The sequence below is a fragment of the Balearica regulorum genome, chromosome 1, assembly GCF_011004875.1.
Source record: "Balearica regulorum gibbericeps isolate bBalReg1 chromosome 1, bBalReg1.pri, whole genome shotgun sequence".
Taxonomy (NCBI): Eukaryota; Metazoa; Chordata; class Aves; order Gruiformes; family Gruidae; genus Balearica; species Balearica regulorum.
This window is the reverse complement of record NC_046184.1, coordinates 218,395,937-218,411,199: the sequence shown is the minus strand read 5'-3', so window position 1 is coordinate 218,411,199 and position 15,263 is coordinate 218,395,937. Positions and strand designations below refer to the sequence as shown.

Sequence of the window (15,263 nt, the reverse complement as noted above, 5' to 3'; positions counted from 1 at the left end):
AACAGGCAGCGTGTCGCTGCTGGCAGTGGCTCAGCACCCTGACCTGGCCCAAAGGGGCTCGGCTGCATGCAAACCCCGTCCCAGCTCCCTGCCAGGTCCCAGCCGGGGCCTCTCGGGTGTCGTTCTCCGTTACCCCCCACCAAGGGCTCGCTGCACCGGGACTGTCGGTCCCTGGGGAGGCTGTGCCCCCCCGCCCTATCCCGGCCCTGACGTCACCCCGGCACTTGCAGGCAGCACGGCCCCCTCCACGTCCCCTGGGACCTGCGCGGGGCGGGAGCGCGGCGGGATGGAGCCTGGAGCTCGCCCGCTGCTCGCCCTCTGCCTCGCCAGCTGCCTCCTGGCCCCAGGTAAGTGGCGGAGGGGGTGGCGAGGGGCACTGACCCCCACCCAGCCCTGGGTGCGGGAGATGGTCCCCCAGCCACCGCGAGCAGCGACATCTCCAGCTGGGGGACAGGGTCGGTGGGATGGGGGGCTCGGGCTGGTGGCAAGGAGGGATGGGGGTCCCGGTGTGCTCCCCCCCTCCTGCTCTGCTGCCAGTGGGTCCCCACGGCCAGGTCCTGGGCATCCCTCGGGAGGGGTCTGGCCACAACCCTGGCGCTCACGGCCGCAGCTCCTTCAGCCCCGTCTGGGTCCCCACAGGCTGCCAGGGGGCGCAGGGTAGGTTCGCCTACAAGCTGCTCCATGACCTCTTCGTCAACTACTCCAGCGCCCTGCGTCCCGTGGACGACACAGACCGGGCGCTCAACGTCACCCTCCAGGTCACCCTCTCCCAGATCATCGACATGGTGAGTGAACAGACATGGCAGTGGCACCGGCAGCCCAAGCCCAGCCAAATGAGAGCGTCCCTGTCACACTCCTGGCCCCTGCTTAGCCAGGCTCCCCCAGTGGGTCCCAGAGCTGATGCTCACCCCTCAAAACCAGCCCAGACCCCTCAAAACCAGCTCAGCTTTCTCCAGGTCAGCTCAGACCATCTCAAGACAGCTCAGACCGCCCAAAAGCAGCACAGCTCAGACCCCTCAACGCCAGCTCAGCCACCTCCCAAAATGACCTCGGACCAGCTCGGACCTCTCCAATCCCCCCAAACCAGCATAGCCCCCTCAAAGGCAGCTCAGCCCTCGGGACCCTTGCAGAGGCCACCAGGCCCATGACCCATGCCCACCCTCTCCCCTCGGCAGGACGAGAGGAACCAGGTCCTCACCTCCTACCTGTGGGTCCGCCAGGCCTGGCTCGACGCCCACCTCACCTGGGACAAGGACGCCTACGATGGCATCGACAGCATCCGCATCCCCAGCAGCTACGTCTGGCGGCCAGACATCATCCTCTACAACAAGTGGGTTGTGCTCAGACCCCCCCACTGCTCCTGGAGCTGGGGGGGATCAGGCTGGTGCTGGGGTGGGCTGCACGGTGTATTGGCAACCTCGGGGCTGCGCAGCTGCACAAGCGGGAGGTCCTGGTGTGGGTGACACAGGGAGATGATCGCCCCGACTGGGTGACAAGTGGGGGCTGGGGGGTGCAGGGGGGGCTGGCAGCAGCGAGGTGTGCCTGGCACCGACCTGCCGGTTGGGATAGGCCACCATGGGGGCGGCTGGTGCACAAAGCTCCCTCTTCGGGGAGCAGGGTGATGCGGGGAGGGGACACGGCATTGGGGGAAGTGCTCGGCCCTGGCCCCGCAGACCCTTGCTCCACGTGGGGCTCGGGGCCATCCCGGCCCCACAGCCGTCCCTCCCCCAGCGCCGACGACCACTTCGGCAGCTCAATGGAGACCAACGTGGTGCTGCGTTCCGACGGGCACATCATGTGGGACTCGCCCGCCATCACCAAGAGCTCCTGCAAGGTGGACGTCTCCTACTTCCCCTTTGACGGGCAGAGGTGCCGACTCACCTTCGGCTCCTGGACCTATAACGGGAACCAGATCGACCTCCGCAACCAGCTGGACACAGGGGACCTGACGGATTTCGTGGAGAACGTGGAGTGGGAGGTGCTGGGCATGCCGGCCACAAGGAACGTCATCACCTATGGCTGCTGCTCCGAGCCCTACCCCGACGTCACCTACACCCTGCTCCTCCGCCGCCGTGCCTCCTTCTACATCTTCAACCTGCTCCTGCCCTGCATCATGGTCTCCTTCCTGGCACCCCTCGGCTTCTACCTGCCAGCCGACTCGGGGGAGAAGGTCTCGCTGGGGGTGACGGTGCTGCTGGCCCTCACCGTCTTCCAGCTGCTGGTGGCAGAGAGCATGCCGCCCTCGGAGAGCGTCCCGCTCATCGGTGAGCCTCGACAACGCCCAGGACCAGGGCATCTGTGCCGGGGTGATGGGCAGCACCCATGGGTGGCTGCGGTGCAGGGAGGGGGTGTGCGGGTCTCTGTCCCTCCGCCGCAGCGTCCCGGCCCGTTGCCCACACAGGGAAGTACTACATCGCCACCATGACCATGATCACGGCCTCCACCGCGCTGACCATCTTCATCATGAACGTCCACCACTGCGGCCCGGGGGCCCGGCCTGTGCCCCCCTGGGCCAGGTGGCTCATCCTCCACCACATGGCCCGGCTCTGCTGCGTCTACGAGGTGGGCGAGAGCTGCAAGAGCCCCCAGCGGGCACCGGGCGAGTGGGTGGGCAGGCGGGATGCCAGTGTGCCAGGGGAGAGCCCTGAGGAAGGGGAGGTGGGCGCTAAGGCAGGGGGCTGCCCCCGGGACCACTGCCTGTGCCACCACAACGGCCTGCTGAGGAATGTCGGCTACATCGCCGGCTGCTTCCGGCGCCACCGAGCTGCCCAGCACCGGACTGGCGAGTGGAAGAAGGTGGCTAAGGTGATGGACCGCTTCTTCATGTGGGTCTTCTTCCTCATGGTCTTCCTCATGAGCATGCTGGTCCTGGGCAAAGCTGCCTGACGGCCCTGTGGGCCCACCGCCCCCATTCACACACTGCCCACAACCCCCCCAGCACCGCGGTGCCTGTGGGTGCCCCATGACCCATTCCCCACAGAGCTGCAGGGTGGGAGCTCCACCAGAGCCAGGGAAGAGGAGCCCGACAGCGGGACCCCCACCCCCACTGGGGCTGCCCCGGCTGCAGGGCTGAGGAGTCCCGGCCCCCCAGGCAGCTGCACCAGGGCGTGTGCCCACGTCCCCCCATTGCACCCTGCGCCCCTGGAAATAAACCCTGGAGCGTGTTTCCTGCCTCTCCTGCCTGGCGATTAGGGGGGGTCCCAGGGCTTCGCTGCGTTACCGGCACCAGCGGGCGTGGGCTGGGGGTGTGCACGGAGTGGGCAGCAAAGCGGTGTGGGACCCTTCTCTCCGTGGGGCCGTGCCCGGTCCTTGCAGCCTCATCTGGAGCCGTGCAGAGGTAGGAGGGCTGGGCAGAGCCTTTCCCTGCGTGGATGTGGATGGATAGATGGATGGATAGATAGATGGCATCCTCTGCCACCCCGACAGCCAGGGGACACGGGAGGGACATGGGGCGGGGGGGGGGTGTGGGGTAAAGGAGGGAGGTGGTCTCACAGAGCTGTTGGGCACAGCCCAAGGGGACCCCGGGACGTTGCACATAGCGTGGGGGGGCGCAGGGAGACACGGGGTGCCGTCCCGGGGGGGCACCTGTGGGGTGAGGAGGGAGGGAGAGGAGGCAGCTCTGGTGCACGCAGAGGGCAGGATCCATCCCTGACTCCCTCCCAGCCTGGCGAGGGGCTGGAGAGCCATGGACAGCCCTGCCCCTGCCCCTGCCCCTGCCCCTGCCCCTGCCCTGGGGATGCCTGGCCCCATGGCTGCACCCTGCACCAGAGGAGCAGGAGGAGGAGGAGGAGGAGGAGGAGGAGGCGAAGGGCTGCAGGCAGGGGACAGAGTCCAGGAGGAGACACACACACCCCTCCGGACACCTCGAGCAGGACCCGGGCGGCAGGCATCGCTCTGCGGGAAGCTCTGGATGCGGGAGGTCTGGGGATGTGAGGGGGCTGGAGAAGACCCCGGCTGCAGCCCCCCCACCCTGAGCTGCCCCCAGCCCAGGGAACCGCAGGATCCCCCGGAGACACCCCAGTCCCAGAGCAAATCTTTATTCCTGTGGGAGCCAGGGAAAGGTCTCGTCCTGGCTCTGCTGGCGTCCTGGGGCTGCCGGGGCGTCCCAGGGCCGGTGGCACCATGGCACGGCTGAGTAGTGGGGCTGTCCTCGTACCCCCAGCCCTCCTGCTGATCCGTCCTGTCCCGTCGGCCCCGTGAAGCTGGTGGCTCCCGTTCCCGACCCCTTTCCCTCGCCGTGGTGCCGTGGCAGCGGTGGCATCTCGGCTCAGGATCCTGTGGCAGCTGCCAGGGCCGTGGCTGCCAGGAATAACCCCCAGAGGCAGGGGGGTTCCCCATGGATGCTCCTGCCTGGGGGTGCCAGAGAGGGGGAGTCAAGGGTAGCCTTGGCGGGGGGGGAGGGGGGCAGGGGTCCCGGCGGGGGTCTGCCCTCCCCAGCTGCAGGGGGGCTCTGGGCTCACCTGCGCTGAAGACGCATGTCTGGTTCTTGGAGCTCTTCTCTGCCAAAGAAACCAACCGTTTGCACGGCTGCTGCACGCAACGTACCGTGCCGCTCCTCGCCCCTCCCCAGCCGTGCCACGCTGTGCCATGCCACGCTGTGCCGTGCTCTGCCGCTAAGGGCCCCTTTGCAAACCCCAGGGGAGAGCGGCTGGGAGACGTGCAAGGATGCGCGTCCAAAGGCAAGCTGCCCCCCTCGCCCTCCCCACCATCGAGACCCCCTTTCCTGGCAGAGTTGGTGGGATGGGGCCACCCCCATTCCTGCACCCCACACCCCGGTGTTGGGGAGGGACCGTCCCCACAGGCACTCACCTTTCACCCACTCGCAGTTGTAGGTGCTGCTTGCGCCCTGGGAGCGGAGCTGGATGATGGTTCTGTTCCCATTGTGGGTGATGTTGGTGACCTTGAAGATCTCAAAGGGTGGGATGAGGACCTCCTCCTCATCAGGGTAGACGGAGAAGTTCCTGATGAGGACACCGTAGCAGGTCTCCACCAAGAAGAAGGTGCCCTGGTCAAACTGCCAGGCTTTGCCTTTCCAGAGGGAGGTGGAGGTGAACTGGCCAAACTGCCAGGCTTTGTCTTTCTGGAGGGAGGTGGAGGTGAACTGGCCAAAGCGGATGGATTGGTGGTGCCGGGCGGTGAAGCGAATGTCTACGCCCCGGTAGACGTTGTGGCATTTTTGGGGCTGGGCGTCCCGCAGGATACGCAGGGCCTCGCTCAGGAGGAAATGCAGCACCTTGAAGTGGAAGGTGTTCAGGTATTCCTCACGGGAGCGCCCGGCCACACGCACGGCTGCGTTGAACTCCAGGTACAGGGGGGAGTCCTGGGTGTATGCCAGCAGGGTGACCACATGCTCCAGTCGCAGCGCTGGCACACGGGAGACGTGGTGCTGCTTGCTCTGCCATTCAGCAATGGCTTGACTCCAGGCCTCATTGTAGACTCTGTTGCTGGCGAACTCAGTTTGGTTGAGCTCCTGCAGCTCCTCCTCCATCATGCGGCTGCAGCCCTGGTACTGGTCATCGAAGGAGCTGGGGGCCATGTCCAGCACCTTGACAGGGTCGAGGTCTCGCCGGTGCCGGGGGCTGGCAGAGTCCAGGGTCCGGGACAGCAGCACCAAGCCCAGCACCAGGTGCTCCATGGCGGGCAGAGCCTCCCCAGGAGAAGTGCCCAGCTGCCACAGGCAGGGAAGCAGCCGGTTCCTCGGCAAGCGGCTGGGGCAGTGGGTGTGGTGGTTTAACCTTGGCTGGACACCAGGTGCCCACCCAGCTGCTCTATCACTCCCCTCCTCAGCAGGGCAGGGTGGGGAGAAAAATAACATGGAAAAAAACAACCCCAAACTCGTGACTCAAAATAAAGTTTAATACAGCAAAAGGCTGGAAGCATGGAAGCAAAGCAGGAGCAGAAGATTATTCTCTACTTCCCATCAGCAGGCGATGTCTGGCCACTTCCTGGGACGCAGGGCTTCAGTACGCATAGCGGTTGCTCCAGACGACAAACATTGTAGAAAAACCCACGCATGCTCCCAGTTCCTCCCCCTGTCTCTCAGCTTCTTATTGCTGAGCAGCCATCATCTGGTATGGAATAGCTCTTGGGTCAGTTGGGGTCAGCTGTCCTGGCTGTGTGCCCTCCCAAGATCTTGCCCACCCCCAAGCTACTGCTGTGGCCAGGGAGGGGGAGAAATGTTGGAGAGAGCGCCTGGATGTGTGCCGGCACTGCTCAGCAGTAGCCAAACCGCTGGGTGTTACCAACATCTTGCTGGCTACTGATACACAGCCCAGCACTATGGGGGCTGCCGTGGGGAAGATTAACTCCATCCCAGCCAGACCCCATACAGTGAGGCAGCGAGAGCAGGGTCAGCTCGGGGAGGGTGGCAGGGCCTTTGAGGGGGCTGCGGAGAGAAGCGGGGCAGGCTGGGCGAAAGCACCCCCAGTTGCATCCCCAGCCAGGGGCACCCCGCTCGGCACACCTCCCATCACCGGCCCAGACCCCGACCCCGTGACTTGCATTAAACCCTGCCAACGGGCGGGTGTCCACAGCGCCTGGCACCGTGGCCCTGGCAACTGCAGGTCTGCGGTGTGCCCCACCGGGAGCAAACCCCTGGGGACCCCTCCGCAGCACTGGGGTCGGGGTGCTGCACCCCAGGTCCCGTGGCACCCGGCCCCTCGGCACCCGCCCGCTGCCAGAAGGAGAGCTGAGAATCGGCTGATCGTTCTTTTTATAGCAGCCCTGGCCAGGATTGCTGGGGCCCCGATCCAGCCCCCACCTCCCCCTTATTTTTACCTTCCCACCCCCCGAGCAGCCGCTGCCCCCTCCTGCCCTGCAGCGTGGCTGTGGGGGACGGTCAGGAACCCCCCGTGGGATAAATTGCCTTGGCTTTAAGCTGGGTGCGGGTGCCGTCCCGCCTCGCAGGGGCTCTGCCTTTTCCTGCAGCACCTGACCCCAGCTCTGATCCTGCTGATCCGGGGCCCGGTGCTTGCACTGACCCCCGGTCACGCTGCTGAGGACGGGGCAGGTTGTGGCACAGGTGGTGCGGAGGCGAGGGGCATCTGCGGCGCTTCAGCCCCAGCCCACAGCCCCCGGGCTTTGGAGGGGCTTAGAAGGCAGGAGGCAGGGCAGGGTGCAGGCAGCAGGGCTGGGGACAGCCCGGTCCCTGCCCGCTCCGGCACGAGCGGCTCTGGGCCAAGGTGTCCCGATCCGATATCAGGGAAGGTTCGATACAATCCCAAGAGCGAGATTAAGACACAAACGAGGTCAGATGTCATACAACCTTTCAGCTTTATTTTTTATGAACAGGGGGATAAGGACTGTATATGAAGAGACAACTGGGAGAGCGGGGAAGGGCAAAGGAGAGAGAGAGAAAGAGAGAGAGATAGGGAGGTAGAGAAATAGAGAGGTAGTGAGATAGAGAGGTAGAGAGGGGAAGGGACCAAGTCGGGGACGAGTCTAATTACCACCACTCCGAGCCCAGGGATGTTCCGTTAGCTCCCTCCATGGTGTCCAAGCGTCGCAGGTTTTGTCGAAGCAGGTTCCGGAAGATGCACGAGGAGAAGAGGAAGAAGGAGAAAAGCCCTGCCACTTACTGGAGCACGTGCGCTCCTTTATAGAGGGTCCCACGCTCATGCGCAGATCGCAGCTGCGTACGTGCCATTCTTGCGGCACGTGCGGTACGTGTTGCCTCCTCGGGAAGCCTTTTCGCGCCCTGGCTCTTGCGCATGCGCACGGTTGCGCTTGTCCGCAGACCGCGGGGGGGGGGGGGGGGGGGCGGGGGGGGGGGGCAGTGCCCTCCGAGGCAGGACGTCAATGCAGGGAAATGGTGGTGCGACGGCAGTGTCGAGACAAACTGCACGCAGCAGCGGTCCGCGACACCACCCCGTGGCTCGATATTGCAGTCTCCTTAGTGGTGGTGGGAAAAGGGGAAAGAGAAGGAGAAGGTAGAGGGAAGAGAGTAAGAGTGAGAAATAGGGACGGGGCAAAGGGAAGTTGCAGGAAGGAAGAATGATGTGGGGTATGGTAGAGGAATGCTCAATAGCAAACAATGTTTAACTTTGCAGAACAAACTTGAAAAATCAGGTTAATGAGGTAGTTTTCCATTATAGCAAACATAGAACAACTGGCAGGTACAATATGGGTACTAATATGCAATCTTTCTCTCAGACAATTTGGGAATTTGAAAGGGTTTAAACAATGGGTACCGTGATTGGCTCTGACTGGTGAACGGCATGGATCCGTTTTAGGCCATCAGGTGAGGTGGTAGGAACAAATTGCATATTAGATACTACATGTCGGATTAATTGGATAAAACAAGGGATTACACATGGCAAAAATATTAAAGCGACAACCTCACATAGCAAACACAATAGCAGCTGTTTTACCCGTGGCGCTCCTGGTAACCAGGACCACAAATTACCGTCCCAACCGTTCCAGGTTTGGACGGGGACATGGGCTAATTTTCTAATGTCTTTGGTCAGTTGGAGGACCCCTTCACCTGCTTCATCGATTTCTAAACAGCAGTTGGAAGCATTTAGCTTCCCACACACCCCTCCCTCTTCAGCTAACAGGTAATCTAGGACCACGTGGTGCTGAAGAATTGCTGTGCGCATCTGTCGGGACTGCTGAGTTAAAAGATCTAGTGCATCGGCAGTCTTATTGGTAATAATTTCTAGAGCCGCTTGCAATCTGATTATCTGATTTAAATTATAAATTGGTTCTCTTGCCCCAGATATTGGTTCATTAGGGTTCCAGGTGGCAGGTCCGTAATGTTGAATTATTTGCTCAGGAGGCCACTCATTGTTTCCCCATTTTTGCATCCCACCTAAATTTACCTCAATAGATCGCGTCTTACGGGCAATACTTCTATCTCTGAGGTTATCATATAGTTTTACTCCTAACCGAGGTCCACCTATCTCCAGCAAAAGAAAAAATAAGGGCCGGATAATCCCTATGTAGCAGATTCCTGACCAGCTTGCGGGTAAATGTTTATATGAGGTATGTCCGCAGATCCAATAATGCCCTTTCTTAGCCTTAACGCCATGAGTAAATGGTCCAGCTGCCCCTTCTGGGAATTGAAAATAAGTTGTGGTGTTGTCGCCCAGAGGGCTAAAAAACATGGTTGGGCGATTATTTGTTCTGCCGGTGCAATACCAAGCGCCAGAATTATTTTTCCACTCACAAATTTGCTTATAATTGGTTCGTGGGACAGACAGGGTTTCATTTTTGTTTGACCAATATCCCTTGAATCCCTGAGTGCGCCCAGTCTCATTAAGCCACATCCATATGTAGACCCTCCTATCTTTATCAACTAGCTTACGAGTGAGTGTCCACTGACATTTACTTTCCCCCACTTAGATCCCTCCCCTTTGAGTATGGTTTAGACAACACTGCCCTACAGTCGGATATTGAATTGGCCATGTCCCACTGTCGCCCCAAGTGCCGTCCGCGGTTTCACTATAGTTGCTCACGATTTGGTCTGGGGTGAGGGGTGCGGACGTCCACGGCCAACTCGACAACCCCAGAGGTCCTCCACAAACCCAACAATGACTCAAATTGAAGGTTCGGCTTACTGCTTTAGCCAATAATACAAATTCGTTGTCCTTAAAGGGATCATATGGGTCAGGGGAAGGTAGAGGAATTGTTTTTTCATCGCTGTCATAAATACACTTCTGAATTAGAATAATCAAAAATAGCATGTGCATTCGGATCAAACTGCAATCGATGTCTGTCTGGCTTCTTCTGGGGGTATGTGTCTGGGTCAGTTGCTCTGTCCTGAAAAACAAGAACAGAAACAAACTCGCTCCTCGGGTTAGAAGGAAGGAGTAATCCATTTAGTGTGAATCTTATGGATTTTCTCGCTGGCGTCTTTTGCTTTCCAAGTGTATTTATTTATTGGGGTGTCTAACACTAACGGTACTGCTCCCACGGTGGGGAGTTCAACTAAAACAGGTTGTCTGGGGAAGTGGGATGGGTTGTCAGGGTGATCAGGGCTGTGGGAGGTGGGTATGATTGTCGGGGCTTGTGGGCAAAATGCTGTAATTTTTGGGCATCCATTCATTCCTCAGCGGCTATTTACGCTGGTCACTGCATCTCCCATCCGCTCAGCCTATCCTGGTCTATGTGGTTTCAGGAAGCGTTTGAGTAGCCCGTTTGTTCTTTCCAGGATTCCATTCGCTTGCGGGTAGTATGGGGTGTGGAACACCCATGAAATTCCTTCCCGGGCTGCCCATTCCTGAGCTATCTTAGCTGTAAAGTGAGAACCATTGTCCAACTGAATCGACCGTGGTTTGGGGAAGGTACTCTTTCAATGCCTTCACCATGTTCTCTCCAGTAGCTCTGGCAAATGCTGCGGCTTGGACCAACCCTGACACTATGTCCACTCCGACCAACACATAATGCTTTCCTTCTCACTTCTGGAAGGGACCAACGTAGTCCACTTGCCGGTTTCCCACAGCCCTTTCCCCTCCCTCAAGTGTAGGGGATCATCTTCCAGGGGGTGTCTTTCTAAGCGGGTACGGCATTGTTCGCAAGCGGACACACAAGTCTTACATTTCTCTCTAGCAACAGGCCAACCTCAAGCCTGGGCCTCACAGTAGAGGTCTTTGATCCCTGAATGTTTCCTCTTTACATGCAACCATTCCAACAATCGCTCCCAGTCTTCTGCTATTTGGGTGTTTTGAAGGGGAGCTAACCAAGCTAACTCGTCTACTTCAGTGTTCCACCGGCTCGCTGGGGTGTCACTTTGTTGGCGGGAGGCCACCCACGCCACTGCAAATTCCCCACGTCTAGCAATTGCAAGGATGTCTTGCCATTTTTCCTTTTGCCATATCAGTATTCTGTTAACCTCCCACCCATTTTGCTCCCAAAATGGTAGCCATTCTGTGCAATCTTTAAATACTGCCTAAGAGTCAGTATAAACGTATACAGGGGAGGTGGTTTGGGCTTCATGTTGGAACACGCTCCATAATGCGACCAGTTCTCCCCCTTGTGCGCTACCCTCTCCTCGGTAATGATTTGTTCTTTGGTTTCTACCTGGAGTGCTACAGCTCGATATTTCCAGACCTTTCCTTCTCATTTTGACGAGGCATCTGTGAACCACACCTTGTGGATTTGTTCAGAAAACGGGGGAGCTATCTGTATCACAGGGGGAAGCTCAGCTGTTTCTTTATCTGGGCCCACCTCTTCTTGGATAGTTAACCTCTTTGTGGCTCCCTCAGACACTGTAAATATGTCACAATAATGTTCTATCTGGGCATATGTCGTGGTTTTACCCCAGCCGGCAGCTGAGCACCACGCTGCCGCTTGTTCACTTCCCCCCCCCCCCCCCCCGCCCAGTGGGATGGGGAGGAGAATGGGAAGGAAAAAGACAAGACCTGGTGGGTTGGTATAAGGACAGTTTACTAGGATTGCAAAGGGAGAGGGGAAGACAAGACAAAACAAAACAAAACAGTACTTAACAGAGTATATGAAACTGGTGATACAGAATGCAGTTTCTCACCCGAGGACCGTACAACTCAGACCGCACGCTCAGACCTGTCCCGAAACCGGACTGTCCCCGAGCCACGCGTCCTGGAGCTGCTGCTGCCTCTCCCCGGCTAGCCCCCTTTTATGCTGAGCATGATGTCACGTGGTATGGAATACCCCCTTTGGCTAGTTTGGGTCACCTGTACTGTCTATGTCCCCTCCCAACTCCTTGTGCACCCCCAGCCGTCCCACTGGCAGGGCGGTGCGAGGAGCAGAAAAGGCCTTGGCCCCGCGTAAACACTGCTCAACAACAGGTCCATAGAACAAAAACATCTCTACATTATCAATGCTGTCTCCAGTACAAATCCAAAACATATCCTCACACTAGCTACTATGAAGAAAAATCAATCCTCTCAGCTGAAACCAGGACAGCATACCATTTTTGCACAGAGGCTGTCTGAGCCACCCCATCAGGGGGTGGGGTTCCCGCTAGGACTGCTTTAGTCACCTTAAACGGGCCCCGAAGAATTATGGGTTGCTTTCGAATGGTTCGTTCAGCCTCTCTCAAAGCTGGACTAACTACAAATGGGCCCTTCTCCCACGCTGTGTATCTTTTTTCAGCGTCTTTAAAACTGCGCGAGTAAAACCCAATAGGCCGAATGGGCTTCACTGGCCCCTTTTGCCATAAATGAATCGAGAGCCCGGTCTGGGCAAACCCCCACTCAGTTTGGATAGGATCTGTGGGGTGAATGGGACCGAGAGCTTGATGGGCAGTTGCTTCAAATATTAGCAGTCGTAATGCCTCATCATGGACCGGGGTCCACTCCCATTGGGCCTTTTTTCGCAATAAGTCATACAGTGGTCTTGCAATAATCGAAAAATCGGGAATATTCTTTCTCCAAAACACAAATAATCCTAATACATGTTACAAATCCTTTTTCAACTCTGGCATTTTAATCTGATCTAATGAGGAAAGGGTGTCCGGTTGAATGCATGTCATTCCTCCTTTCCACCAGATCCCTAAAAACTTTACCTCGCTTGAGGGTGTTTGTACCTTTTCCGGTGGAATTTTCAACCCCAAACTTTCTAGGTGGGAAATTATATTATCCTGAGTTATCCGAACTTTCTCTATCTCATCCCCTCCCACAAGAATGTCATTGATATATTGGTAAACACTGACTTCCTTCTCTACTTGGACTGCCTCTAGTTCCTGCACTAATGCATGGTGGGCTAGAGTGGGGGAATGCTTATACCCTTGTGGGAGTCGGGTGAAAGTGAATTGTTGGCCTTCCCACGTAAAAGCAAAGCGATCTTGGTCCTCAGGTTGCAGGGGAACCATAAAAAACATATCTTTAATGTCAATTGTTGCCATGATGGGGTGGGCTCGTTCCTGGATAGTCGCTATCAACTCGGCAGTATTTGGTACCGCTGCTGTCAATGGACCCATATTTGCATTAAGCCTGCGATAATCTACTGTTAATCTCCACGTGCCATTAGGTTTTTGTACTGGCCACACAGGGGAATTAAAAGGAGATTGTGCTGGGACTACAACTCCTTGTTTTTTCAAATCCTCTAGTACTGGCACAATACCTTCTCTTGCTCCCAACGGTAATGGATAGGGTTTTACACTGGTTAGCCGGGAAGGAGGGAGGGGAGGCGCCGCTTGCAGCAGGCGCACTGCTGCACCAAAGGTTCCGGTTAACTGCCTAATTTGGGGGACACCGAAAGACCACAAATTCCCCTGGGTATCCCGCCATTGTTTACCCTTCAGGACATCTATACCTAAGAGGTTCATCTGGAAGGGCCCCACTGCTGCCATGGTGTTAACGGGACCTTCTTCTCCCGGTAGCCACAATGTCACTGGGGTCATAGGTACGGTTTGGGTTTTACCCAGGGCATTTAGGACTCTGAGGCGTTTGGACGGGATTGAGATACCACATTGTTCCGCCTCAGTTCGTCTTAGTGCTGTAATTTGGGCTCCGATGTCAACTAAAAAGGTTACAGGCCTTTTCTTTGGCCCTACCACCACTGTAATCAGTATGTCCCCTTTTTCGTTGCAGGTGAGTTGCCTTATAAACATCCACCCTCCGCCTCCCCCCTCACCCTGGGGGGACGGAGGATTTAGTTTCCCGCCATCCTTTCGGCCCCTTTTTGTTCCTCCCCCATGTTCACTATTGGTCTGGTATTACAACTTGGTCTAGGAGCAGTTCCCTGCCTGGACCATCTTTGCACAAGCAACTCTAACTTCTTAGTCGGGAGTCCATCCATCAAATCCCTGGGAACACCCTTTTGCAGCCCCAATTGCCATAATCCTTGTCGGGTTAGGGGCTTTTCTTTTATGGTTAGATCTGGGCTCCTCCCAGAGAATGGCAGTCGCCCGCTTCCCAGTTCTGCTGCTCACACAGCTCTGGTTTCAACCTTCTGGTATAAACGGCTAACAGGGCCATACTTTCTCCCATAGTTAATTAACTCTTGTGCTATCTCCCCCCATGTCCACACCTTCCTCCCTAGCCGCCGATGCTCGGGGGTCACCATTCCCTCCAGGGCAGCCGCAATTCTCTCCTCCCTGGGTATATTTTGAATTTTCCCCTGCAGTTGGATCCCGATAGGTTTTAAGGAGTCGGGAAGTCCCCATATCAGGGGCGTCATTCCTTTGGGATCTACTGGCAACAACATTGGGGAGCTCAGGTTGGGCTTAAGTTCCTGATCGTACATCATCTGCAGACAAGCTGCTTTCTGCACACTTTCCAACAGCTGATCTACCGAGCCTGTTATGGCTAGGGGGTCTCCCCTTTCCAAGGGGTTCAACCCTCCTGCCCAATGTGCAACCCTTTGAGTTAATGACCATGGGGCTCGGCGGTCGCCAGTGGTTAAAAACACGCCTGGGCCCCAATATCCTTCCGCCTCTTTCTCCGACAGCAAAATCCCATCTCCCCCCGACAGGGACACCCTCCAAACATAGTCAGTTTCGGATTCTCTGGCAGTCCTACAAAAGTCAGTTTGCAGCTTGGCCAATTCGGTTGCCGTGAAAGGAGTTTCTTTGGTAATAACCTGGGGGCAATTGTCATTATTGTCTTGATATACGTATTCCGTTTTAACTAGTGGGCACATATGGGGGGGTTTCTTTACAGCCTCCTTTACTCCCTTTAGGTCTCCCCAGGGGTAGACTTGCCGTATACGATCCCAAGAGCGAGATTAAGACACAAACGAGGTCAGATGTCATACAACCTTTCAGCTTTATTTTTTATGAACAGGGGGATATGGGCTGCATATGAAGAGACAACTGGGAGAGCGGGGAAGGGCAAAGGAGAGAGAGAGAGAGAGAGAGAGATAGGGAGGTAGAGAAATAGAGAGGTAGTGAGATAGAGAGGTAGAGAGGGGAAGGGACCAAGTCGGGGACGAGTCTAATTACCACCACTCCGAGTCCAGGGATGTTCTGTTAGCTCCCTCTATGGTGTCCTAGCGTCGCAGGTTTTGTCGAAGCAGGTTCCGGAAGATGCACGAGGAGAAGAGGAAGAAGGAGAAAAGCCCTGCCACTTACTGGAGCACGTGCGCTCCTTTATATAGGGTCCCACGCTCATGCGCAGATCGCGGTTACGTACGTGCCGTTCGTGCAGCACGTGCGGTACGTGTTGCCTCCTCGGGAAGCCTTTTCGCGCCCTGGCTCTTGCGCATGCGCATGGCAGCACCCATCGTGCGGTACATGCTGCCTCCTCAGGAAGCCTTACACCAACATCTTTGCATCCCGTCCTAACGTTCAGTGCAGTGAATGGCACTGAGTGCCAATCCATCTCGGCGGTGCTCACCCCCGA

General features: G+C 57.3%; 2 protein-coding genes across 2 annotated transcripts; one reads left to right on the top strand and one right to left on the bottom strand.

The window, feature by feature from the left end:
* Positions 1–273: 273 nt before the first annotated feature.
* On the top strand, positions 274–2,900 carry CHRNA10 (cholinergic receptor nicotinic alpha 10 subunit). Its single transcript, XM_075742988.1, has 5 exons — positions 274–347; positions 640–785; positions 1,176–1,330; positions 1,732–2,264; positions 2,402–2,900. The coding sequence occupies exons 1-5, from the start codon at positions 287–289 to the stop codon at positions 2,884–2,886; spliced, it is 1,380 nt and encodes a 459-aa protein (XP_075599103.1). The 5' UTR covers positions 274–286; the 3' UTR covers positions 2,887–2,900.
* Positions 2,901–4,191: 1,291 nt separating this feature from the next.
* Positions 4,192–5,645, bottom strand: LOC142600197 (erythroblast NAD(P)(+)--arginine ADP-ribosyltransferase-like). The gene is made up of 2 exons (XM_075742987.1): positions 4,810–5,645; positions 4,192–4,350 (listed from the first exon to the last, which is right to left on the bottom strand). The coding sequence occupies exons 1-2, from the start codon at positions 5,633–5,635 to the stop codon at positions 4,268–4,270; spliced, it is 909 nt and encodes a 302-aa protein (XP_075599102.1). The 5' UTR covers positions 5,636–5,645; the 3' UTR covers positions 4,192–4,267.
* Between the last annotated feature and the right edge of the window lie 9,618 nt (positions 5,646–15,263).